Below are 24,017 nucleotides of genomic sequence, written 5' to 3' on the forward strand. Positions count from 1 at the left end.
ATGCTTGATTGGACGAGGGTGCCAGCCTGTGGGAGGTTGGCACCAGGCCTCTCTGCTGTTTGGGTCCTGGCTTCTGCTGCTCCGGCGGCCATGCTTTCAGCCTGAATGGTTAAATATGTTTATGTTGGGTTACTTTAATGTGCATTCTGTAAATGGGAAAAAAGAAAGGTTGTAAGGTACCCTGGAAATGTAGGACTGGATGTTAAGTAATAGCAGGGAATTATTATTAATTTTGTTAGATATAATGTCTGTATTATGTGTGGTTGAGTTCTGAGCTGGTAGACATACACGCTGAGCTCTTTATAGGTAAAATTGTGGGATTCCTGAGATTGGCTTTACTCACGCTGGAAACAAAACAGGGGAGATAGCTGAATGCTCTGGTCATGGGTGTTCCTCATCCATTATTCTGTTTACTTGTGCGTATTTTTGAGTTTTCACATATAAAGTGGGGAGAAAACGGTCCCCCAGGTTGTGGGCCCTGGGTCATCCACTCCTATAGCTGCTGGACCAGCCCTCAGGCAGCGTGTGTGAGGAACTGGGGGCTTGGCTGGACTAGTTTCTTTATACCTTTGTGTCTCCAGCCGTCACACAGCCTTCTCCACAGACCTGTGTGTGTTTGTATAGCTGAAATGAGAATTTAAAGAAGTGGTACTTCAGATAAGCAACGCACTAGGAGTTTTTTACTCTGTTCTTTTTTGTTTTTCCCGTTAAACCACGGCCATTCGCGTCGTGTTGCAGCCGTAACGTGGGTTAACAAAGGGACTTAGGGGTCTGTGCCTTGGGTAGGTTTCACAGTGACTCTTGGGTGACCACGTGGTGCTCCCGAGCCGGGAGGCGGGCAGATGGGGGCAGGAGGTGCCTCCAGAGACTGTAGGTCCAGCAGCCCGTGGATGAGTCCAGGGAGGCCAGCATTCGCAAGGCTCATTCCTCTTTGACTTGGAGAGTTACTGCTTACATAGTACCTTGTATTTATTAATTTTCCACGTAAGGAACCGTAGAGTCGCTGCCGCCTTCAGACCCGCGACCGGCTGGCCATGGCAGTGGCCTGAACCTCATGGTGCTTCTCTGTTACTGCTTGGAGCATTTGGGAGGAACGTCCTGGAGAGGGACACCTCTCTTTCGGCGATGGTACTGCCAAGGGGGCCTCTCTGAAGCCAGAGGGGCTGTCAGCATTGTGCCTGTGAGGTCGGGGACAAGTGCCTTCTTTAGCGATGGGCTCGGTGACTGCAGTCACTGTCGGTCTCCCGCGTCTTCCTTTCTGTCAGCAGCAGCACCAGCCCGGCTCATCCCTGCTCCGTGGTGAGTGTCAATGGCCACCCTTAAGTACTGCAGATCTGACAGTGTGAAATCCTCCTGTTCCTTCATCCGAGCGCTTAGGACATGCTGTGTGCCGCGCAAAGCAGGGCTGAGGCCGCCGCATCCTGTTTGGAGAGCAAGTGCCCACACAGCGTGGGAGATGGGGGCGTGGTGGGCGTCTGCTCATCCCACGCGGGGCCTGTGTGCATGACGTTCAGAAGCGGGAGAGGTGCAGGCTGGGGACCCCCCGAGGTGCTGGGAGGGCCCTGGGCCTGGTGGGGGGGATTGGTCCTGGGTGCAGCGGAGGCTGCTGGGGGTGTTCGTCTCTCCCTCTAACAGCTGCTCCCTGGCGCTGACCGAGTGCCAGGCCCAGATGCTGGGGACACAGATGAGCTCTGTGGTCACAGAGCTGGAAGTGGGGCTCAAAGGACCACGAGAGTGGAACTTTAGAGAAAGCGCGCTTTGATGAGAGCAAATAGGAAACCCTTGTTGTTGTGAAGGCATCAAGTACAAGTGTAGAGAAACTCCTGTAACAAAGCTCCTGGGCCCCAACTTCAACATCTTCGGTGCGTGGGCGGCTTGTTCCTCATCTGCCCCTGTTCCCCAGGTGCTCTGGGCTGAACCGTTCTGCCCCCAGATCCACGGGGTGAAGTCCCGACTCCTGGGACCTCGGAACAGGTCTGTATTTGGAGAGGAGTCTTGAAGTGATTGAGGTAAAACGAGGTCAGTAGGGTGGGTTCTACTCCATTGTGACCGGTGTCCTTATCAGAAGAGGACATCAGGACGCAGACACGCACGGAGGGATGACTGTGTGAGGACATGGGGAGGAGACGACCGTCTGCACGGCCTGGAGAGGCTGCGGGGCTGGGGGGGTGGGGTGGGGGGGGACACCGGCCCTGCCACATCTGGATCTGGGGCGTCCAGGACTGAGAGAGAATAGATGTGTGTGTGAGCCACCCGGTCCAATGCTTTGTGAAAGCCAGTGAAGACAGGTTGTTTGGAAGCAAACCCTGGAGATCAGGGAGATGTGGCAGGAGTCCTATGCGAGGACCATATTGGGGGAATTGGTCTCAGTCTAACCCAGAGGTTCTGAGCACCTGGTCTCCACCGGCAGCTCACACACAGGCTACTCAGAGTGGCAGGATGTCCTGCGCTGTGCTCTGCAGGCTGCAGACTGCATACGCGTGACCCGTGACAGGCTGTGTGGACGGGCTCCGCTCCTCGGAATCCCATCTGCAGTGGGGGAGCGGGCCGAGCGGTGTGTCCTGACCCGCGGTCAAGTGCTGGCCCTTCCCATCACCGTGCTTGCGCACTCTCCTCCCTCATCCCAAGAACAGCAGCTCGCTTTTCAAGGTTATGCAGGGAGTTTAGGTTTGGATCTGTCAATTTAGAAATAGAAAGGAGGGGCGCCTGGGTGGCTCAGGTGTTCAGTGTCTGCCTTCGGCTCAGGTCATGATCCCAGGGTCCTGGGATCAAGCCCCGCATGGAGCCCTGCTTGGAGCTCCTTGCTCGGTGGGGAGCCTGCTTCTCTCTCTCCCTCTACTGTTCCCCTGCTTGTGTTCTCTTGCTCTCTCTGTGAAATAAATGAATAAAACCTCAAAAAAAAAAAAAAAAGAAATAGGAAAATTTCCCCTTAGCTCTGTGCCAGTGCCAGAAATGTTACTCTTTTCCCTCCTAAGTGTGCCTGAATGGTAGCTGTTTGTTTGCCGGGCTGGTGCCAAGAATTAAGGCGTTTGATTGTGGGCATTGGATGCGTGCAGTGGAAATAATCCCTTTCACTAAGTGCAGCAGGACGTTGGGATTTAGGCTTTTGTTCGAGGCTTAGGATGATGGGTATCTTGTAACCTGGGAGGTGGGAAGGATCGTTGAACTCTGAAAGCGAGCATGGTCAGCGTGGACGTGCGGAGCTCCCGTCCTAACTTTTGGAGCCACTCCCTCGTGCGGGAGCCACGGATTCACCTGCTGACACTTGTGACTCTTGTTTCTTTGACTGTTTATGGTTCCCTGCACTGTTGGACCCACAATCCAGTATGCCTCCTGTGTGTCCTTACCGTTAACTCTGCAGTCCCGTGTGCTCTAGAACATTCCATTTTCCCTCATTGTCGACCTGGCGGGGGTGCAGTTTATGAATCTAATGCTTGGATAGACCTGCATGTCAGCAAATGTCCCAGGTCTAACTTCCAGAAGACATGTCCCTCTCAATGGCTGTCACCGGTGTGCGTTCTGCGTTATAACAGTAGCTGAAGCAGACCTGCCCGTCATACACGGAGGTCACACCCATGTCAGGCCCTGTTAGACCTCCTCTCCAGGATGCCTGGGTGGCTCAGTTGGTTAAGTGTCTGACTTCAGCTCAGGTCATGATTCTCAGGGTCCTGGGATTGAGCCCCACGTCGGGCTCCCCACTTATAGGGGAGTCTGCTTCTCCCTCTCCCTCTGCCTCTCCTCCCACTTATGCTCTCTGTCTCTGGCAAATAAAGAAATAAAATCTATAAAAATAATAATAATAAAAAAGAAGGCTTCTCTCCCCCCAGGATTGAATCTTCAGCCCCCTCCTTGGAAGAAGAGTGTGCGTCCGCCCCCCCAGCATTTGATTATGAACATTCTTGAATCCAGCAGAGTTGAAAGGATTTTAACAGCAAATCCCTGTCCACCCACTACCTAGATTCTACCATTAACGTTTGCTGTGCACACCTACCCATCCATCTCTGAATCCACCTGAAAACTCACTGTGCTGCCCTGCCTCTCTGAGGCGTTTGAGGGTGAATTACAGACACCATTCCACTTCAGTCTGGATACTTCAGCATGCTTCTCAGTAGCTGGAGTTCAGTATCTTTAATAGTTTTCTTTTGCTGTAAACTTTATATATAGTGAAACGTACTCATCTTAAAAGTACATTAGCTAAACTCTGACAAATGTGTACACCTGTGCATCCCAAAGCCCTGCCGAGAAATAGACCATTGTCATCACTCAGAAAGTCCCTCATGCCTCCTAGGGCGCCTCTCCCTTCCCTGAGGCAGCTGCTGCTCTGATGGCTGGCACTCTAGATGGGTCCTTTGGGACAGGTTTCTGTTTGAGAACTTCACACACATGGATTCAGGCAGTACATATTCTTTTTTTCTTTTTTTTAAGATTTTATTTATTTATTTGAGAGAGCGAGCATGAGCAGGGCAGAAGGAGAGGGAGAAGCAGACTCCCCGCTGAGCAGGGAGCCCGATGCGGGGCTCGATCCCAGGACCCTGAGATCATGACCTGAGCCGAAGGCAGGTACTTACCCCACTGAGCCCCCAGGTGCCCCCAGGCTGTATGTATTCTTTTGTGCGGGGATCCCTTTACTCGTATGATGATTCTGGGATTCACCCGTGATCTCGTGATGTCGAGTAGCAGTCTACTGTATGTCTACACCATGACCTGTCATCTGCTGTTGGCCCTTGGGTTCTTTCGGGTCTTGTATTCTTATGAAAAGCAGTGAACATTTGTGAATGGGTCATTGCATGGACGTATGTGGCCATTTCTTTCAGGTAAATACCTAATAACTGAATTGCCATTTATGCGGTAGCTATGCATTGAACTTTATAAGACACCGCCAAACTGTTCCCTGTGGAATTTTTGTCCACCGATTCTGTCAGTTACTGAGAGTGGGTGTTCACATCTCCAGTTGTTTTGGATTTGTTTCTCCTTGTAGTTCTGTGCGTTTTGGCTTCAAGTGTTTTTTTCTTAAGTACATACACATTTAAGATCATTATGTCTCGGGGTGCCTGGGTAGCGCAGTCGTTAAGCGTCTGCCTGCGGCTCAGGGTGTGATCCCGGCATTCCGGGCTCGAGTCCCACATTGGGCTCCTCCGCTGGGAGCCTGCTTCTTTCCCTCCCACTCCCCTGCTGTGTTCTCTCTCGCTGGCTGTCTGTCACATAAATAAATAAAATCTTTAAAAAAAAAAGATCATTATGTCTCGTTGAAATGAGTCTCTTTCATTGTGAAACGACCATCTTTGTGATAATGTTTCTTGTCTCGAATTCTTGTCCTGATGTTAATACAGCCACACTGCCTCGCTAGCTTTTTTTTTTTTTTTGTAATGGTTTTGAAACTCTCTTTATTGTCTAGGTGAATAGAACACAGTGAGATTGTCATATCTGCTTCTGCATTTATTCTGTTGCTATGTGTTGTTTTGGTTGAAATGTATGAAGAAAATCTGGCCTCACACAGCCATGTGGCTGGAAAAGGGAGAAGTGTTTTCATAGTCTTCAGATAATGGTGGATTATTCTTTTTTTTTTTTTTATTTTTTCATCCTTTTTAAATTTTAAAAATTTTTTCATCCTTTTTTTATTTTTTTTAACATCATGGCTTTATTTATTTATTTGAGTGGGCTCCACACTTAGCGTGGGGGCTTGAACTCACAACCCCAAGATCAAGAGTTGTGTGCTTTACCATCTGAGCCAGCCAGGTGCCGCAGTGGTGGATTCTTCCTTTTTTTTTTTTTTTTTAAAGACTTTATGTGAGAGAGAGAGAGAGAGAGAGAAAGAGAATGGGTGGGGGGAGGGGCAGAGGGAGAGGGACAAACAGACTCCCCACTGAGCAGGGGACCTGATGTGGGTCTTGATCCCAGGACCCCCTGAGATCATGACCTGAGCCAAAGGCAGATACCCAACCAACTGAGCCACCCGGGCGCCCCAGTGGTGGATTATTCTTGATCCTATACCCAAACTCAACAAATGGTGGTCTCCTAATGGTCATTCGCAATGTGGAATTTGACAGCCGCATCAATACACTTCGCATGTTCTATTGTACTGAAGCGTACCAGCTTCCTTACGCTGCATGTTGGCACGGTGTGCCCCTGAACGTGTCCGTAGCTTGGGATTGCATCTTCTGTAATCAGCATATTGCTTATGTAATTGTTATACCTTTTTTTTAAAAAGATATATTTATTTATTTTAGAGAGAGTGTGTGGGAGGGTGCAGGGGAGGGGCAGACGGAGAGGGAATCTCAAGCAGATGCCCCTGCTCAGCACAGAGCCTGACACGGGGCTTGATGCCATGACCCTGAGATGGTGATCTGAGCCGAAACAAGTGTTGGACGCTTAGTCGACTGAGCCACCCAGGTACCCCTTGTTATACCTTTTTAATCTAGTTTGACACCTGGTACCTTTTGATTCTGCCTTCACTTTTAATATAATTGATAGGATTGTGTTTGCCACTTCCCTGTTTTTTTTTCTGTTTCTCTTTTGTGCTTTGTTCCTCCTTCATCTGTCTTCTTTTGGGTCGAGTGCTTTTAGGGTTCCATCATGTTGCTAAGCACGTGGAGGTTGCAGGACACACCCGTAACTCATTGCAGACAGCCACAAATCACTGCCATGCTCTTCCTCGTCTGCTGCGAGAGCCTGTCAGCAGTACTGCTCCACGGATGCTGCCTCCTCTCTTTGCAGAGCTCTTGGCATTTTATTCCTGTACATGTAATAAAGCCAACATTATTATTTTTGCTTTAGACCATTGAATTTTTACCTTTTTATATTGAAATAATGTTAAGTTTACAAAAAAGTTGCATAAACAGTACACAGAGTACCGAGGTACCTCTCACCCAGCTTCCCCAATTGTTTACATTTCTAAGCGATTTAAGAAGAAATTTCATGGGGCGCCTGGGTGGCTCAGTCAGTTAAGCATCTGCCTTCGGCTTGGGTCTTGATGCCGGGGTCCTGGGATCGAGCCCCGTGTCAGGCTCCCTGCTCAGCGGGGAGTCTGCTTCTCCCCCTCCTCCAACTGCTCGTGCTCTCTCTCTCTTTCAAATAAATAAATACATAAATACCTTTAAAAAAAAGCAATTGCAGACATGATGCTCTGTGACCCTTCATCCTTCAGTGTGTGTTTTCTTTTCTTTTCTTTTTTTTTAGGTTTTTTATTTATTTATTCAACAGAGATAGAGACAGCCAACGAGAGAGGGAACACAAGCAGGGGAGAGGAAGAAGCAGGCTCATAGCGGAGGAGCCTGATGTGGGGCTCGATCCCATAACACTGGGATCACGCCCTGAGCCGAAGGCAGATGCTTAACCGCTGTGCCACCCAGGCGCTCCCAGTGTGTGTTTTCTTGATACAAGGACCATCCCACCTCAGTAAGACCATCCAATCAGGAAATCCACATCAACCCTGTATTGCCGTCTGATTCATGGACCGCATCCAGATTTGCCGATTGATGTCTGTTTGCTCCATTTCTGGTGATTCTGACTCATGATGTGCCAGGTTTCTGCATTTTTTTTTTTTTAAGATTTATTTATTTGAGAGAGAGAGAGCAAGCACGTAGGGTGGAGGGGCAGAGGGAGAGGGAGAGAGTCCCAAGCCAACTCCCCGCTGAGTGCAGAGCCTGACCTGGGGCTTGATCCCATGACCCCGAGATCATGACATGAGGTGAAATGTACAGTTGGATGCTCAATCAACCGTGCCACCCATGTGCCCCAGCCAGGTTTCTGCCTTTATTTTTGTTTTGTTTTGTTTTATTTTAATTTAATTTTAGAGAGTGTGAGAGCGTGTGTGCAGGAGTGGGGAAAGGGGCAGAGGCAGAGGGAGAAGCAGGCTCCCCGCTGAGCAGATCCCAGGACCCTGAGATCATGACCTGGGTTGAAGTCAGGTGCTTTAACTGACTAAGCTACGCAGGGGCCCCTAGGTTTCTGCATTTTAAAGTTCTTTTACTATAATCTTTTACTATTATTATTAACTTGGAAGCTCAAATTGTCCCAAACTCAACCTGTAGGAGCCACTGTAGGCTGGCTCTGATGTTTTTTTATTTTTAACTGTGGTCAAAAACCCATAACCTACCATTTGCCATCTTAACCATTTTTAAGTGTGCAGTTCAGTCATGTTAAGTGTATTCACGTTGGTGTGTGGCTGGTGACTTTTGACTAGTCCCCAGTATTCTTTGAGCTCTTGCTTACATTTGCTACAAGATGTTCTAGGCTATTCTGCTTTCCTGCCCCAGCCCGACCAGAACCAGACATTTGTCCGAGGATCCTGGTTGCTTTCAGTGGAATTGGTATCTAGAGACCAAGATCTGACAGTAGATGTGCTCATTGCTGTGGGAGTGTAACTTCTATTAGGGGACTAGGGACCTCTTTTGGGTTATTTCTTGACGATTTTTTGGAGATCTTGGATTATTCATAGGTAGTTTCTTTATTCCTCATTGGGGCTCAGTGGCATTTTCCTTTATGGATTAATGTAATTCATTTCAACAGTAGCCTGTTGATAGAATTTTACGTTGCCATTTTGCTTTAATGCAAAATGCAGAGATGAGCCATCTACTAACCTTTCACACGTGTATACGTGTATCTATAGGATTAAGTCCTGAAAATGCAATTGTTAGGAAGCTTTATGTACATTTGTAATTTTAGTATATACTGATAAATTGTTCCCCACAGCAGTACCAATTTTTATTCTTAACATCAATTTATCAGAATGCATGTTTTCAAATATCCTTGCTCACAACACATTACCAGACCGTTGAATACTTGCCAAGCCGATAGATGAAAATGGTATTTGCTAATAATTTTGGGTTTTATTTTCCAAAATGACCTTAAAATTTTTTCTTACTAAAAAATACATTTACAGCTCAGAAAAATAGCAAAATATATTCAAGAAAAAATGACAAACAATCCTGTCCTATGAACAACTATTATTAGAGCTTTTCAGATCACTTTCCTACGTGTGTCTACTTTTCTGTGCATGTACAGTTTTACTTCCTTGGCTTCATTTATTTCAGACACTTGTTTAGTGCCCACTGGGTACAGGGCTTTCTGGGGAGTTGTCGCCACCTTCCTGAAACTCCTTCACCATCTTTGCGGGGGCTTTTAGTGCCACGAGATAGAGAGATCCAAGTGCTGTAAGAAGGAGCACGGGGTGGTGGATCAGGATGTGCACTGTGCAGAGTGAGTGGATTCTCTGAAGGGCCCACTCCCCCCATCCCCTTGTCACTTGAACTCTGTCATTTAGTTCTGTTGTTGCTGGAGAAGTAGGGCCCACCTGGCTGCCCCTGCTGGGCTGTTCCTTGTTGGCCACACAAATTTCTGTAGCTACATTTGGTGCGTATGGAGACAAGGTGACGGAGGGTGCCTTTGAGGTAAGTATCAGGAACAGGGTTATTTATCCTGGAAGGAGGTCGAAGAGTCAGGGTAGCTGTTTATGGATATCCCTTACAAAGATTCTGCTGTTTCAGTGCCTGTTAGAGACATCCGTGGCCCCTATTTCTGGGGCAACCCTTGTGTGTCTACATAGAGTGCTCTTGGAAGTTTATTCCTAGAGCTGGAACTTTGCTGTAATTACCAGGGTCAGAAAACCCTGTCACTGGTCTCTTATCACCTGGCATACGTAGAGAAGACATGCCACATCCATGAATCTCCCCGAGTTTCCTGCTTGGGAACACTCATTTCCAGAGCTCTTCACACATGGGATCCTGCACGTCATAAGAAACTTGTGCTTGGCTCCCCAGTGCCGAAGCATTTTGGGAGGGGCACGATGTGACCTTTTCGGGGGTTCTGGACGCCAGGCCTGCCTTGTCTTCCCAGTGCCAGCCTTCAGTGGTACATCATGGCCTCACCTCCCTCTTTCTTCCTCCGTGGCTGGGTCTTGGCCAGCTGATGGGTCTTCTGTTTGTTTTTTTTTTCATCTACTTCACTGCTCCTTTTCTCCCATCCCCAGACCCCAAGTTCTTTCACACCTGGCCTTCATTGGCAAACATCCTAACCTGTATAATACGGGTCCTTTTGTTTGCGGTCTTGTAAAACGTGTGCTGTTTTCACGCTTTTTTACAAATCTTTTTATTTTGAAATAATGTCATACTTAAGAGTTGCAAGAGTGGCACGAGGAGCCCCCGTGTACCCTCTGCGGCATTAAGGCAGGCGGCTTGCGCTGCAGAAGCAGGGTGGCGTGTGCGCTGCCGGCTCCTTGCTCTTGGCGGCTGCTCAGTCCCTGTGCCTGTCTCCCGTGTGGCCTCTGTCACACTCCTCACTGCCCGCTCACCAGGGTGCGGCAGGTTTTAAGAGGCTCTCCTGTTGGTCTCCCTCCGGTCGCCCGTCACTGCCCGGTCAGGCCCGGAGGGAGATGCTCTTGGCCTCGCCAGCGGCCTGCGTCCTCTCTGGGCGCGTGCGCGGGCTGCGTGGCTAGGCGGTCACGTCCTGCGGGGAGGAGCCTGCATGGCCCCGCCCTTGGGCGTGGCGTCCAGGGATTGCGCTGTGGGCGCTCAGGGTCACTAATGCGGGCAGCTCCAGCCGGCTGTAGGGCCGTAGATCTTCTCTTCATCAGGGGTGCGGCCCTCCTGAGCCCGTGGTGTGGGTACGGGACGGTTGTCCTCCGCTGCGTCCAGCCCTGCATGGCCCTGTTTATGGAAGCGGCTGGCTTTGGCCTTCAGTGAAGGTGCCCTTTCCCTCTCTTTTTCTTTTTTTTATAATGATTTTTTATTTTATTGTGTTAGTCACCATACAGTACATCCCCGGTTCCCTCTCTTGCTAGGCATGGCTGGGGTGAGTTCCACTTACGGGCGTGAGGTTGGGGGAACTCGTCAGAATTGGGCTAAAACGGTCACTGCTTTTTATTCTCCCTCACCCCACTCCCTGTGAGGGTGCTCCTCTCCCTCACCCCAATCCCTGCGTGGGCTCTGTTCTCGCTGCATTCCCTCCATATGCACTCCTCCCCCTTCATCCCATTCTTTCTGTGGGTGCCCTCCCCCTCAGCGTGCTCCCGCTGTTGGTTTTGTGTGTGTTTGGCTCACAGAGGCAGGGGAGGCTCTTGGGTCAGAAGGTTGGAAGAAGGTAGGTGCTGGGGAGGCCTGAGCTGCAGGCCCAGCCTGTTGCCAGAGCTCCTGGCAGCTGTGATGCTGACAGGTACTAGGAAGTAGCGGGGGCCTGGCCTCACCTCCACCTGATGTTCTTCTGTAGAGGCTCCTGTGTGGATTTGGTCACACTGGGAGGAAGTGGCCAAATGCCCAGTTGTGGACGCAGCGTATCCCGAGAGGCTGTAAGGTGTTGGGCATCCTCTCTTGTTGGTGGCTGTGGGGCCCGCGTGTGTGGGGCTCTCTGCGGTGCTGTCCAGATGGCTCTCAGGTGACCTGGGGAAGCAGAGCCTTGGCCTCTGCCCGTGTCCTGGCTTGCCCTGCGCAGGTGTGCAGAAAGGACAGGTAGCCCTTGCAGGTGGATCTCTGGAAGCCATTAGTCTGCCAGGACTCCCACAAGGATGGAGGCCACCGGGGCTCGGCACATGCTGGCTTCGTGGGGCCGATGGAGCGTTCAGGCAGGGCACCGTGGCCGGGTGCAGGCAAGCTGATTTTCGGTTTCTCCTCCGAGGACACAGCTTTCCTTCAGAAGATACTGGCAGTGTCTGAGGCGGCAGATCGTGCCAGGCGCTGTGGGGCCAGCAGCTCTGCTGTTCCAGGCTCCGTGCACCAGTGGCTTCTGGCTGGGTGGGACCTCAGGCCCAGACGTGGGCTCAGTAGTACATCTGGGCCCCTTTAAGGGTGCCAGCGACTCTCAGCCGTGCACTCAGTGCCTTGGGGCTTCTCTTCCAGTTACTTGTGGTGATGGAAACAGCAAGTCCAGACGCACCACAGCGGGTGTTCACATCCATATAGGAACCTGTGGGGTGTGGGGGGCGTGAGGGCTGACCCCACCTCGCCATTCCTGAACCCCAGGCTGGCCTCTGCCTCGGCTGCCATGTCCCCCGCCCACCTGTCAGCAGCCCCTCCAGCCAGCTTTGCTTGTCCCTCTGAGATCCCTTTGGAGCTCTGGCCTATCACAGAAGAGAAGGTCCTGATCCCAAGGGTAAGTGCGTGCTTTACGGCTAAATTAGCAGAGACATCTGAAATGTCTGTGAGACAAACTCCTGAGACACAGAAACGTGGGCTAGAAGAAGTAGAGAGACATCTTGTGTTCGGATGGGATTGGTGGCCTCATGTGTCGGTCCCCCCTGAGTTAATGTATGATCCCAGTGAAAAGGCCACAAGGCTCTTCTCTGGAACCAGACACTTGAATGGAAGCTCACCTGAGTTACAAACAAGCAAGAACAGCCAAAAAACTTCCGTGAGAAAGAAGAGCGATGCGGGAAGAAGCCTAGAATGGGTGGGGGTGCCGTGCCCCTGCTGGATGGTGTGGGGTTGTCCCATGATGAGCAGAGGGAGCAGAGGGGAGAAGTCAGAAATAGCCCTGCTCTGCAAGGAGCTGAGTGTGCAGGAGAGTGGGGAGATCTGATTCGTAGCGAGTGGCATGGGGTAACGGGGTCACCATACAAAAAAGGGTAAAATAGGTCCATCCTTCGTACCGTACACCAGGATGAACAACAAATGGGCTCCGAAATTTAAATAAAAAACTAAATAATTAAGCCTTAAAGAAAAGACCAAAAGACCTGGTCACATAAACATAAGCAAAGTAAAAAGACAAATCAAGAAATTATTTGCATCTTATAAAACAGAAGGTAAATGTCTCATAAATAAGGTGCTTCTAAAAAAGAAGGGAAAACAACAGCCAGGGGCTGAGAGGAAAAAAGGGCAAGAGATGGGAACAGAGGGTTCACAGGAAGAGAAACACAAATGGCTTTTAAAAACGTGTGAAATTTTGGGCACCGTGGCCGGGTGCATTTCTAAATGCAAATTTAGATACTTGGGGCCACCTGTTTCCCCCCCTTCCCCGAGGCCAGCAGAAACCCCAGAGTTGGTCAGGCTTGAGGGAAGGGGCCTGCACAGCCCCAGACAGGACATACGGGCAATGCCCGGCTCACCTGGTGCATTGACTGACCCAGCGTCTCACTTCTTGCCGTGCATTGACTGACCCAGCATCCCACTTCCAAAGACCTACCCCAGGGACACATTGGCAAGAACAGGACATGGTTTGTGCGATGTGGCCCTATTCCATGTGCAGGGGGCAGGTTCTCCAAGCCGTGCTGCACCCACACCGTGGGTTTTGGGGCAGCGTGGCCAGAGAGAGGGATCCCCTGAGCCCTGTGATTAGGCTCCAAGACATGCATGTGCATGTGTTCACTCTGACAGTTTTTAAATGGTTACCTGGAGGCCAGGAGGGTGTGACCTCTGAGCATAGGCCTCGTGACTGTGCAACCATCTCGTGTTCTATAATATTACAAATTGAATAAAAGCTTCTTAAAACGTCACTTAAAAATACATATTAAAAACGGTGTAAAGCCACAAAAAGGCATAACCCCTCAGAGAAGAGTTATTTCAAGTAATGAAATCAAAGACCTGTGACAGCATACCCCCAGTGGGATATGCACTGAAGACAAGAAGTACAAAAAGCCCCAAATTGTTTTCAGTAATCCTATTAGTAATAATACTGGTATTGTCATTTTGCAACTGTCCTGTATGTTTTCGGATGCGGTGGCAGGGTAGTTAGCATCCTTGCATGTGCCCTCTCAGCATGGGACCCAGGGCAGAGCATACCAAAGGAGGTAATCCATAACCCTGTAATCCCAAATTGGAATTGGAAATGTCACTCTTAGCTCCTAAGGTCTTTTCAACACAGAAAGCTTATATCCCTACTCTGTGGTTGAAAAGTCCCGGGAATAAGCCCCAGTGAGCACCCTTGGTGCCTGCGGGACCCGAAACAGCATTTGGGACCCGAAACAGCATTTTCTTTCAGAGGCAGCTGCTCCCCCGCCTGAGCTGTCGTTCCCCCCCCCCCCCCAAGTTGTTCCCTGCCTGAGATGTTCCCCACCAGAGCTGTCCCAGGTCTGAACTGTTCCCCTGTCAGAGCCGTCCCAGGTCTGAGCTGTCCCCCACCTGAGCTGTCCCCTGTCAGAGCTGTCCATTGCCTGAGCTGTCCCCTGCCAGAGCTGTCCCCGGTCTGAGCTGTCCCCCACTGCTGGTCAGAGGTGCGGCATCTGAGCATCTGCAAGGCGATGGCTGTGGTTTGTTCCTGTTCACCTTGGGCGATTGTTAAGGAACAGCGTTGCTTTGACAGCTGTGATCAGAGAGGAAAGAGAAGGTGTTCGACTTGGCTTTTCTGACTGAGCTGAGGATATGTGGTGGGTGAAGGATGACAGGGCTTCCAAATGAAACACTCAGCCTGTTTCTTGCAGGTTTGTGCTGAGCTTATTTTCTTTGGGGACCTGGGGCACTGGGTCTTTGGCTGTGTCCTGAGCCGTGGAGAACTAAGACTACTGGTCAGAACTCGTGTCCACCTTCATCCTCCCACTTGCTCTTCATTTTCTTCTTCTTTTCCTTTTTGATCTTTTGTCAGTTTTGTCAGTTAATTTTCTTAAAAAACAAAACAACAACAACAAAAAAACCCCAAACTCCTTAGGGTCAGATTATGTTTGGCACTTGCTCCAGTTTTTGACCCAGTGGAGAATATTTCTTATGTATTTTTAAATTTTTGTTGGGGTAAAGTACACATAGTCTTTGTGACTTTAACCATTTTATGTTATGTTATGTTATGTTATGTTATGTTATGTTATCTCTACACCCATCATGGGCCTTGAAGTCACAACCCTGAGATCATGAGTCCCACGCTCTACCGACTCAGCCAACAGGCGCCCCCCAGTGGAGAACATTTCTCTTTGACTTCCTTTTTTTTTTTTTTTTTTTTTAAAGATTTTATTTATGTATTCGACAGAGGTAGAGATAGCCAGCGAGAGAGGGAACACAGCAGGGGAGTGGGAGAGGAAGAAGCAGGCTCATAGCGGAGGAGCCTGACGTGGGGCTCGATCCTATAACGCTGGGATCATGCCCTGAGCCGAAGGCGGACGCTTAATCGCTGTGCCACCCAGGCGCCCCTCTCTTTGACTTCCTAATTATAAGGGTGTTTGAGAGGATCAGAACGTGCCTTCCCTCCTGGGTGCGGCGTCTGTAGCCGGAAAGTGGTGCCCGTCGCCTGTGGTCGCCTTACCCCCACATAGAATGGAGCTGCAGACGCGAGGCGCTGAGGAGGGCGGCTGCGGGGGGTGCCGAGACCTGACCCCTGCTTCCCAGCCACACACCCCCCCCCCGCCCGCCCTCCCAGGCACTGTGTGGACCGTGATCAGCGTCCGTGCTGGGGGCTGCTGGCCAACCAGGTCGTTAGGAACCAAGATCATTCACATAAATAAAAGACACATGCACAAAGGTAACGTAAAGGAAGATCCTGTTGAATTCATTTCAAATTAGGACTCTCAGCTTGAATTCATGTTGTCTTTTTAAAAGCACGCGCTTCTTAGCTGCAGAGACACCTGGAAGCAGTGCGCATGCCTAGCGCCTCAGGTTGGTCTGAGTTCTGTTCCAAGTTGTGCAGTCCGACTGAGCAGGAAAGCGGCATTTCTGCCACAGCATCTGCGCTCCCAGAGAGAGGTCGGTCTTGCTCTGTCTGGTGTTCAGAACCAGGCCAGACTGTAGTATCACACCGGGGTTGTGTGTATTTTGACCAACTTTGGTTTTCTAGAGTTTTTAATGATTTTTCTGTATTTATTTTGAGTAATGTTTGTGCCCAATGTGGGGCTTGAACTCACGACCCCGAGATCAAGAGTCCCACGCTCAATGGCTGAGCCAGCTGGGTGTGCTTATAATTAGGAAGTCAAAAAGAAATATTTTCCACTGGGGGGCGCCTGTTGGCTGAGTTGGTGGACTCATGATCTCAGGGTTGTGACTTTAAGCCCCATGACGGGTGTAGAGATTGCTTAACATAAAATAAAATAGAATAGAATAAAATAAAGTTAAAGTCACAGTGACTATGTGTACTTTACCCCAATAAAAATAAAAAAACAAAAAGAAATATTCTCTACTGGATCAAGAACTGGAGCAAGTTTTTAATAATTTGCTTTTATTTTTTCTTGGGAAAGAGCCAAGCTTTTATCATCAAGGTGGAACTTCTAGGGTCTTAAACATATAATTTGTGTAATAGAGTCTTCCTTCGTGTTTTCTTTTGGGGTCTCCTCTGTTCTGTTTGTTTTTTTTTTAAAAGATTTTATTTATGTATTAGAATGGGTGAGAGAGCACGAGCAGGGGGAGGGCAGAGGGAGAAGCATACTGCCCTGCTGAGCAGGGAGCGCGACACGGGGCTCGATCCCAGGACCCTGAGATCACGACCTGAGCCGAAGGCAGACGCTTAACCTACTGAGCCATCCAGGTGCCCCCTCTGTTCTGTTTTAATTTGGACCCATTGCTGTGTTGGCTCAGTGCGTGACTCACCGTGTGTATTGGTCATTGCGTTCCTGGGTCACTTGCACGGTCCCCTGGAGTCCACATCTTTTTCTCTCCTGGACACTTTTTTATTTATTATTATTATTATTATTATTTTTTTTTTTGCCAGTAGTACATCCTCTGGTATGTTTTTCAAAAAGAGGTTTTAGGTGTGAACATTCCAAGGCACTTCACATATGAATGTGACATTATTTTGTATGAACTCAATGGACAGTTTGGCTTCGCATTAACTTCTGGGTTCAAAATAATTTCCCCTCAGAGCTTTACGGGGATGCTGCTCTGATCGTGTTCTGGTTCCCTCTTGGAGCCCTGCAGCCTTATGGGTCTGTGTGTCTGGAGTCCATCTGTCCCCGTCGGCCTTGGTACGAGGCCTTTTCCATCTGTACAGCCCATCCTTCATCACTGTCTCGAGGAATTGTGTCCCTTCTGGTCCCCTCCCAGGTCACCAACAGCCTTTACGGGTCCGGCCTCTGTGGCCTGAAGTATTTGTCATGTCTTCTATTTTTCATGTTTTGCTTTGTGTTCTAGGATGGGGGTGAGCAAACTTTTCACGTGGAAAGGGCCAGATAGTGAGTGTTCGGTCTCCTGGGCCCAGAGGGGAAATCAGGGATGTTGCTGGGTGTTCTACAAGCAGAGAGGAAACACATTTTCCACCACATTTTCACTGGCGAAGAGCACAGCGTGATGACCGTCGAGGACAGTTTGCTTGTGCTGCGGCCCTGCCGAGAACGGGGAAAGGAATTGTTTTGGGGGCTGGCACGTTGTTTGAGTGGGGTTCAGAGTTAGCGCTGTGGGTACACTGGCTGGAATGTTCCGTTTGTAGGAGGTCTCGGCTGTCGGCTGCATCCCGGTCACTGGTTTCAGCCGTGGTAGTGGCAGCCCTCTGCTGGCCTCTGTATCTCGACACTCACGTTTGTCGCTCCAGAGGATGCTTGCTTGCTCTGTGTCACTGCTGTGTTTGGGGGCGCAGCCCTCCCGAGACTCCTGCAAGGGGCCGTGTGTCCTTCCCTGTGTCTCGTCTGCGGCATCCGCCCGTGCGCTCGCTGGTTTTGCTCTTTCTCGCCCACCGGGCGACCGTGGCATCTGTGAAAGCAAGCCACCTGGCGGGGGGACACCACTGGGGTGTCCCGTAGTTGTGCCTGTCCTGGGGGCCGCTCTGCACCTGTCCTCACCGGCTGTGTGGAGGCCAGGGCCACCTGGTCCTGCAGCGCAGGGGCTGCTTGGAGAAAGAAGGAGACGTCTGCATCTGGGCCATGTGCTGCCCCAAGTCTCTTGGGGGATAAAGGGACAGTCTGGTCGATGCTGGGTTTTATTCGAGCACATCTGGTTCACGGCTGCCTTCTCCGTCCCGTTGCACGTGTGCTCACCATTGGGGCACGGAGTGATGGCTTCGGAGCCCTCGGTCTTCTGAGCCAAGTACTGAACTTCAGTACGGTTTAAGTGGAACCGTGTGAAAAGGCCATTTTTATGGGCAAAAAGCTGTTGAACGCCTGGACTTTGGTTTGGTTCATTCCTAATAACAAACTTGTGTCATACTTGTGAAGTCTGTTGATCTGTGAGCACACGTGGTCGCTCCAATGAACCAGACGCTTACTTACATAGCCTTTCATGTTGGCAGGCTGTTCTGGAATAGTCCACGTCAGGCCACCCCATCAGCACACCAGCTTCTGCTTTTCTAGGTGAGGGGGTTTGACCCTAAAGACATTGAAGGGAACTTACTCGGAAACTTGCTCTTCTGTGTCATGTGGGGAACTCAAACTCGGGAGTCCCGGGGGACACAGAGGCTGTTGGAGGCTGAGGGCTTGAAGGGTGCGCTCTGTCCCAGCCTTGACCTGGGTGCTTGGGGGAGAGGTGACCACACACGGGTGGGCCCCCCCCCCCCCCGAGTGGTCAGAGGGAAGCCCCGCAGGGTCCGGGTTTGCTTGGTCACTCTTGTTAGCAGTGGATTTACAGAATGGTTGGATTCCCAGAATAATGTCCTTCAGTGGACCACTCAGCACTGGCTAGAAATGCAGAGAGGCCGCCGTGGGCGTGCGAACTCCTGACCGCCTCCAGCACACGCCGCTTTTCTTGGATCTTTTCGTGCTCGTGGCCGTTTGGGTTTTGCCCGCAGTTGGAGGGTGCTGCCTGCCTCTTACCCTTTTTAACAAACGGTAAACAGCCTCAGTGGGGTTTGCAGAAGGAAGCTGTGGTTTCTGGTCTTCCTGTTCATTCACATGTTTTTTTCAGAGGGAGGGCTAACATCTGACCATATTTTTCAACAAGATCAGAAGTGAACAGAGGAGAATGCACAGTAACTTTCGGCAGAGGGGGAGGAACCAGAGCTCCTCCTCAGACTTTCCAGCGGGTGGCCCATGGAGAACGAGGTAGGTGCAAGCCCAGTGGGGACGGAGCCGGCCAGAACGAGCGTGTGGGCCCATCGGGGGTGTGCTCATGAGCCGGGGTGACCCGGGCCCATGACCCCCGCTTTGGGGAGAGGGGAGGAGGGTTCCCGCTGGCTTCCGGGTCTGAGAAGCAGTGGCTGGTGGCGGTCAGTGAAGACATGAGGAGGGTCCACCCATCTGAACTCAAGGAGTAGGAGGCCTAGGTGTCCCATCTGCGGGGGAAGAGCAGGTTTCACGTGGATTTGTGGTCGGTTAGGATGCAGGATCTGAGTTGAAACGTGATTTAGGGAAAGGGTGAAGAAAAAGAGCCCATCGCGCTGGCAGATACGCAACCAGAATGTCGTCTGTGCGGTGGCCAGGGCCCTGCGGAAGGCACTGGCGCGTGTGCTGCCCGAGCAAGCTGTCGGGGGCCCTGAGGTCTGGGCGAGGCCTGGGAGCGCGGGCTGTGCCCTACTCTTCCTTGGCCCCTTTTCCTGTTGCTAGGCACTTTTTTTTTTTTTTTAAAGGTTTTATTTATTTATTTGACAGAGATAGAGACAGCCAGCGAGAGAGGGAACACAAGCAGGGGGAGTGGGAGAGGAAGAAGCAGGCTCATAGCGGAGGAGCCTGACGTGGGGCTCGATCCCGTAACGCCGGGATCACGCCCTGAGCCGGAGGCAGACGCTTAACCGCTGTGCCACCCAGGCGCCCCTGTTGCTAGGCACTTTGTACTGAAGATTTCTTTAAAAGCTAATCTGCGGACCCGCGTAGCCGAGAATGCTGGCAGTTAGTTGATATTAAGATGAGCGGTGGGCGTGAGTCTGGGGGAGCGCCCGGCTGACTCAGTCGGAGGAGCGTGCAACTCTCGGTGGCAGGGTTGTGAGTTCGAGCCCCACATTGGGTGACCATGACTTAAAAATAAAATCTTTAAAAATAAGGTCGGCAGTGTTGCTGCATAGGTGTGACACGAAGGTGCTCTTTGTCGAGAAGCTTGCAGGGGACGATTTGCCACACTGCGTGTGTGCCCGCTGAGCCGGCCAGCCAGACAGAACCGTGGCCTCGGGTTTCTGCTGAAACGGGCCTGTGAGCTGTCTGCCCGACCGCCACTCTGGCCTCGGTGCCTCCCCCAGGCTTGACTGCAGCCCTGCGTGGCCCTGACCGCTGTGTGCAGCTGCCCGTCAGCTGGGCCCTGGGGGAGGGACGGAGGCTCCCTTGTGTTGCAGCCCCACGGTCGGGCCCCTACTAAGCACTCGTTAGACATTTGCTGAATGCTGGACTGGAGGACGTGTGTGGCCTTGCACTTGGAAAGTGTGTGTTCGGGGGGAGTTTTGAATTATGAACTGAAGGATAGGTAAGGTTTGTCCTTGAGAATGTGCGGACCTGCACCAAGATGCTCTGTGCGGTCCCTCCCCTCCTGGCTGCTGGGGACTCTGCGGAGCTCGCGGAGCCTAGTGCTGTGCATACACAGCCAGCTGGTGTGTCGCCTTGTGATTAACTCTGGTCCCCAAGTGAAGACCCCTGCCCCATGAATGGTTGTGCTGTTTCTTTCAGAGATGCATTGCTCATTGTAAGTTAGACGCTCTGGCGGAGATGTTAGCCTCTGAGAATTTATGTAGGAGACACGCTTGCTCAGAGCCTGGGCGCCCCATGTGAGCTGATAAGCGGAGCTTCAGCCCAGCAAAGTCAAGACCAGCCTGGCCCAGGGGCACTCCTCTGGGAAACACTCAGCAGCCAGATGGAGTGTGTGTTTAAGAGTGACCTTCCAGGTCCCCAACTTCAAAAGTGGATTCAAGCATAAGATGGAAGATTTTGTAAGAAGAGGTAAAGATCTAGGGAAAGTTCCCCACGGTCATAGAAGCAACTGACGTAAGCCCTGCATCCCCGCCCTGGCCCCTGTGGACTCTCAGGGCCCTGTCTCCTCAGAGAATATTTAGGGTCAGGTGGACCCCAGCCACACCCAGGACTGGGCTCCATTCTACAAGGCAAATCGTACTCAGCGCCTCGCTCTTTCTGGGGCTGAGTTGGTCCTTTGTCTCCTGGGGTCAGGGATTATGAGATCCTTCCTGTGATGACGATGAAGATCAGCGCTCAGTAAAAATTCCTGTTGAACGAGAAGGAGCGCTGGCACTGCTAGAAATGCTTTTAAAACTCGGTGTCTTGATCTGGAGAATATTCCAGAAATTAAAGGATCTATGATCATGTTTGGGAACCCTGCTTCTGTGTCAGAATATTCTGAATTGTCTCTCCGTGTGTTTTCTTTTTCTTTTTTTTTTTTTTAAAGATTTTATTTATTTATTTAACAGAGATAGCCAGCGAGAGAGGGACCACAAGCAGGGGGAGTGGGAGAGGAAGAAGCAGGCTCATAGTGGAGGAGCCTGATGTGGGGCTCGATCCCATAACGCCGGGATCACGCCCTGAGCCGAAGGCAGGCGCTTAACCGCTGTGCCACCCAGGCGCCCCCGTGTGTTTTCTTAACCAGAACTTCACTTTACATTTTCATATTCAAAAGCAACCTCTGTTCCCAAACCCAGAGTGCCCTCGTGGTCACACTGTTTCTGGAGAGGCGGAGGGGCCCGCTGCCTGCAGCCGGCAGGGACATGCCGCTGACGTGGGCTCAGGTGGCAGCGGTAGGGGCAGGTTTGCCACGATCGTTTCTCTGCCCAGTGGTTTCAGCGTTCCACTGTCTAGGAAAGCTCGTCCACCATTTAAAGTCACCGGAGACATTAACAACAAAAAGCGTGCAGTGCCGGGGCATTCAGGGCTCCTCCCCGAAGCTGGAAGCTGTGTGCTCCCGGATGTTCCCACGGGGTCGTGCTCGACCCACGGCTCGTGCGTGGGGCCCGCAGGGTGGGCGCCCCTGTTCCTCATGGGCTTGAGCCTTGTTGCCAGGGTGGCACCTTTAAACGCAGAGCAGTTGGCACTAAGGCACAGCTTTGAGGCGGCCGGCCGGTGGTTTTCGTCATGGATTTAATGCCTGTTCACCTGCTTCGGTCTCATTTCCCGGCCCGACGGTGCCCTCTTGAGGCAGGAGCTGTCTCATTCCCCCGCAGGGCCTTCCACACGCTTGGCCGGCGTAGGCACGGGCACCGAACATCCACCCACCAGCCCTTCCTCCTCCCCCGCGTGCTGGGGTCCCGTGCAGGGTCCCAGAGGAGGATGGGGTAGGGCTCAGCCTCGGGAGTGGTGGCCCTTGGGCAGTTGGAGGCCTCTGGGGTGGGCTGTCCAAGTTTCCTTGTGCTGCAGGGGCCACACAGGTGCCGCTGACCCGCCCGCAGAGCGTGTCTTCAGGGTGGGCTGCAGGGCTGAGGCCCCAGGGTCCCTCCCAACACGGACCAGTTGTGCGTGCAGACTGTAATATTATGAGCTGTACGTCCACCGCAAAATAGCAGCGTGGGTTGCATGCGATCTGTGGACCTGGTGATTTGGTGGGGCTTCGCGGCGAGAGGTTGACCTTGGCAAACCTGTCCACTCAGAGTTGATTTCCCGTTGCTCCCAGGAGCCGAGGAGTAACGAGGTGGGAGAGCGCGTGTGAGCAGTTGCGTGTGCCCCTGGATTCAGACTCGCCCTCAGCCTGTGCCCCGGCTGGTCACCATCCGGGAGGGTTGCCGGGCAGAGATGGTGTAGGGACAGATGTCTGTGTCTGTGTGGCTTACACATTTCGAGAGGGTCGAGCTTTGCGCGTGCCTGCTGTCGTTTCTCCGTAGCCCTGGGGCAGTGCGCACCTGTCACAGGAACCGGGAGGTGCTCTGTATATAGAAGCTAGAGGTCAGGGAGGCCCTGCTGACCAGGGTGCAGGCTAGAGAGGCAGCCCCAGTCTGGTGTGGTCTGCCTGCCTCGGGTAGGACTAGAGAAATGTGGTGTTTGCTTTACTACATTTCCAGGGTCATTTTTAACTTAAAATTTACTGTAGGTGTTTGGCCCGTTGTGGGTGACGGTTTCCCACTGTTCCCCACATGCGCCGCACATAGCGCCCACCTGCTCCGATGCCCCAGGCTTTCACCTGGAGTGCCCCCACTCTTGGCCACACTCCTAAATTGTGCGGGGCTGGATCTCCCAGGGGCGGAGGAGAACGGGGCCTGGACAGACCCCAGGGACAGGCAGGCTCCTCAGAGATGCTCCGTCCCTTCTGCAGTCTGTCCGTGTCCCTGTGAAGCCCGGGGCATCTTGTCTCAGCTGAAGCATGAGCAGCTGCAGGCAGGAGCTGCCCTCATCCTTACATAAAAAAAATTGCTGGGATGGAAAATGAGAAATATAAACGAGTAGAGAGACAAGTAAATGAAGCTCCGGTGGACATCGTCCAGCTTTGGTGGTGGCCCTGTGGGTCTTACGTCAGCCTTAGCCCACTCACCCTGGAGGGGCTCCGTGGAGGGGCATGGGGAGTGGGAATCAGGAGGTGCTCTGGGGGGAGTGGGGGTGCTCCGGGGCAGGGTGGGGAGGGGGTGCTCCAGGGTGAGGGAGTGCTCCAGGGCAGAGAGGGGGGTGCTCCATGGCAGGGACGGGGGTGCTCCAGGGCGAGGGGTGCTCTAAAGGAGAGGTGCTTCCAGGTAGTGAGGGGGTGCTCCCAGGCGGGGGGGGGGGTGCTCCGGGGCAGGGAGGGGGTGACGCTGCAGAGCAGAGTATTCTGGTGGGTTCAGGGTGGGCCCTGCAGGGTGTGCTGAGGGACCCCAAGGCCTTGCCTGCCTTTGTGGGGGATCAGTGCACCTGTTCACCCTCCACCTGCGAGGCTGACTGGTGAGGAGCCTCATGGCTTCAAAGGTCGTGGCACTCGTTTGTGCGGGACTTGGTCCGCCACTGAACTTCCCCCAGCGCAGGAGAAACGTGTAAGGACCATTCGGTGACAGAAGTACCTGGCTTGTTTCTGTTGTTTCTGTAAGCATGGGTCCAATCGAGCCTGTGGGTCCTGGCTGCGGTCGGGCACCGGGCCATGCGGGCAGGCAAGCTGCCTCCTTGGTCTGAGGGGGACTTTGGGTGTGGTGGTGGTTCCCTGCCTAGGCAGTGTGTTAGCATCTTGTTTTCTCTGGTTTGCATTTCTCTGGGTTGGCTGGAAGCAGTGAGCCTGCACCTGTCTGCGTGCAGGGGTGCGGTGACCACGGCAGGTGAGGGGCTCCCTTGCAGAGTCACAGGGAAGGGACACCAGGCCTGCCCCTGGGCCCCCTTGCTCATGCTCTGTAGGGTTACTTTGGTGGGAGGGTTAGCCTCCATCGTGCGGGTCGCC

General features: G+C 52.0%; 1 protein-coding gene across 6 annotated transcripts in view; it reads left to right on the plus strand.

The window, feature by feature from the left end:
• CCM2 (CCM2 scaffold protein) overlaps positions 1 to 24,017 on the plus strand; it is a 48,860-nt gene that overhangs the window by 3,619 nt on the left and 21,224 nt on the right. For 2 of the 6 annotated variants that reach the window (XM_045793570.2, XM_087861232.1), the window contains exon 2: positions 18,669 to 18,805. The exons of 2 other annotated variants lie outside the window; for them this stretch is intronic. In XM_045793570.2, the coding sequence (XP_045649526.1) occupies positions 18,794 to 18,805 (12 nt within the window). In that variant the 5' untranslated portion in view covers positions 18,669 to 18,793. Of the gene's footprint in view, positions 1 to 6,987; positions 7,523 to 18,097; positions 18,119 to 18,668; positions 18,806 to 24,017 lie in introns of those variants that run through there. 2 more of the 6 variants (XM_045793571.2, XM_087861231.1) reach the window with 2 other exon arrangements.

This window comes from Ursus americanus, chromosome 3, assembly GCF_024610735.1.
Source record: "Ursus americanus isolate L20-20 chromosome 3, mUrsAme1.1.p, whole genome shotgun sequence".
NCBI classification, from domain to species: Eukaryota; Metazoa; Chordata; class Mammalia; order Carnivora; family Ursidae; genus Ursus; species Ursus americanus.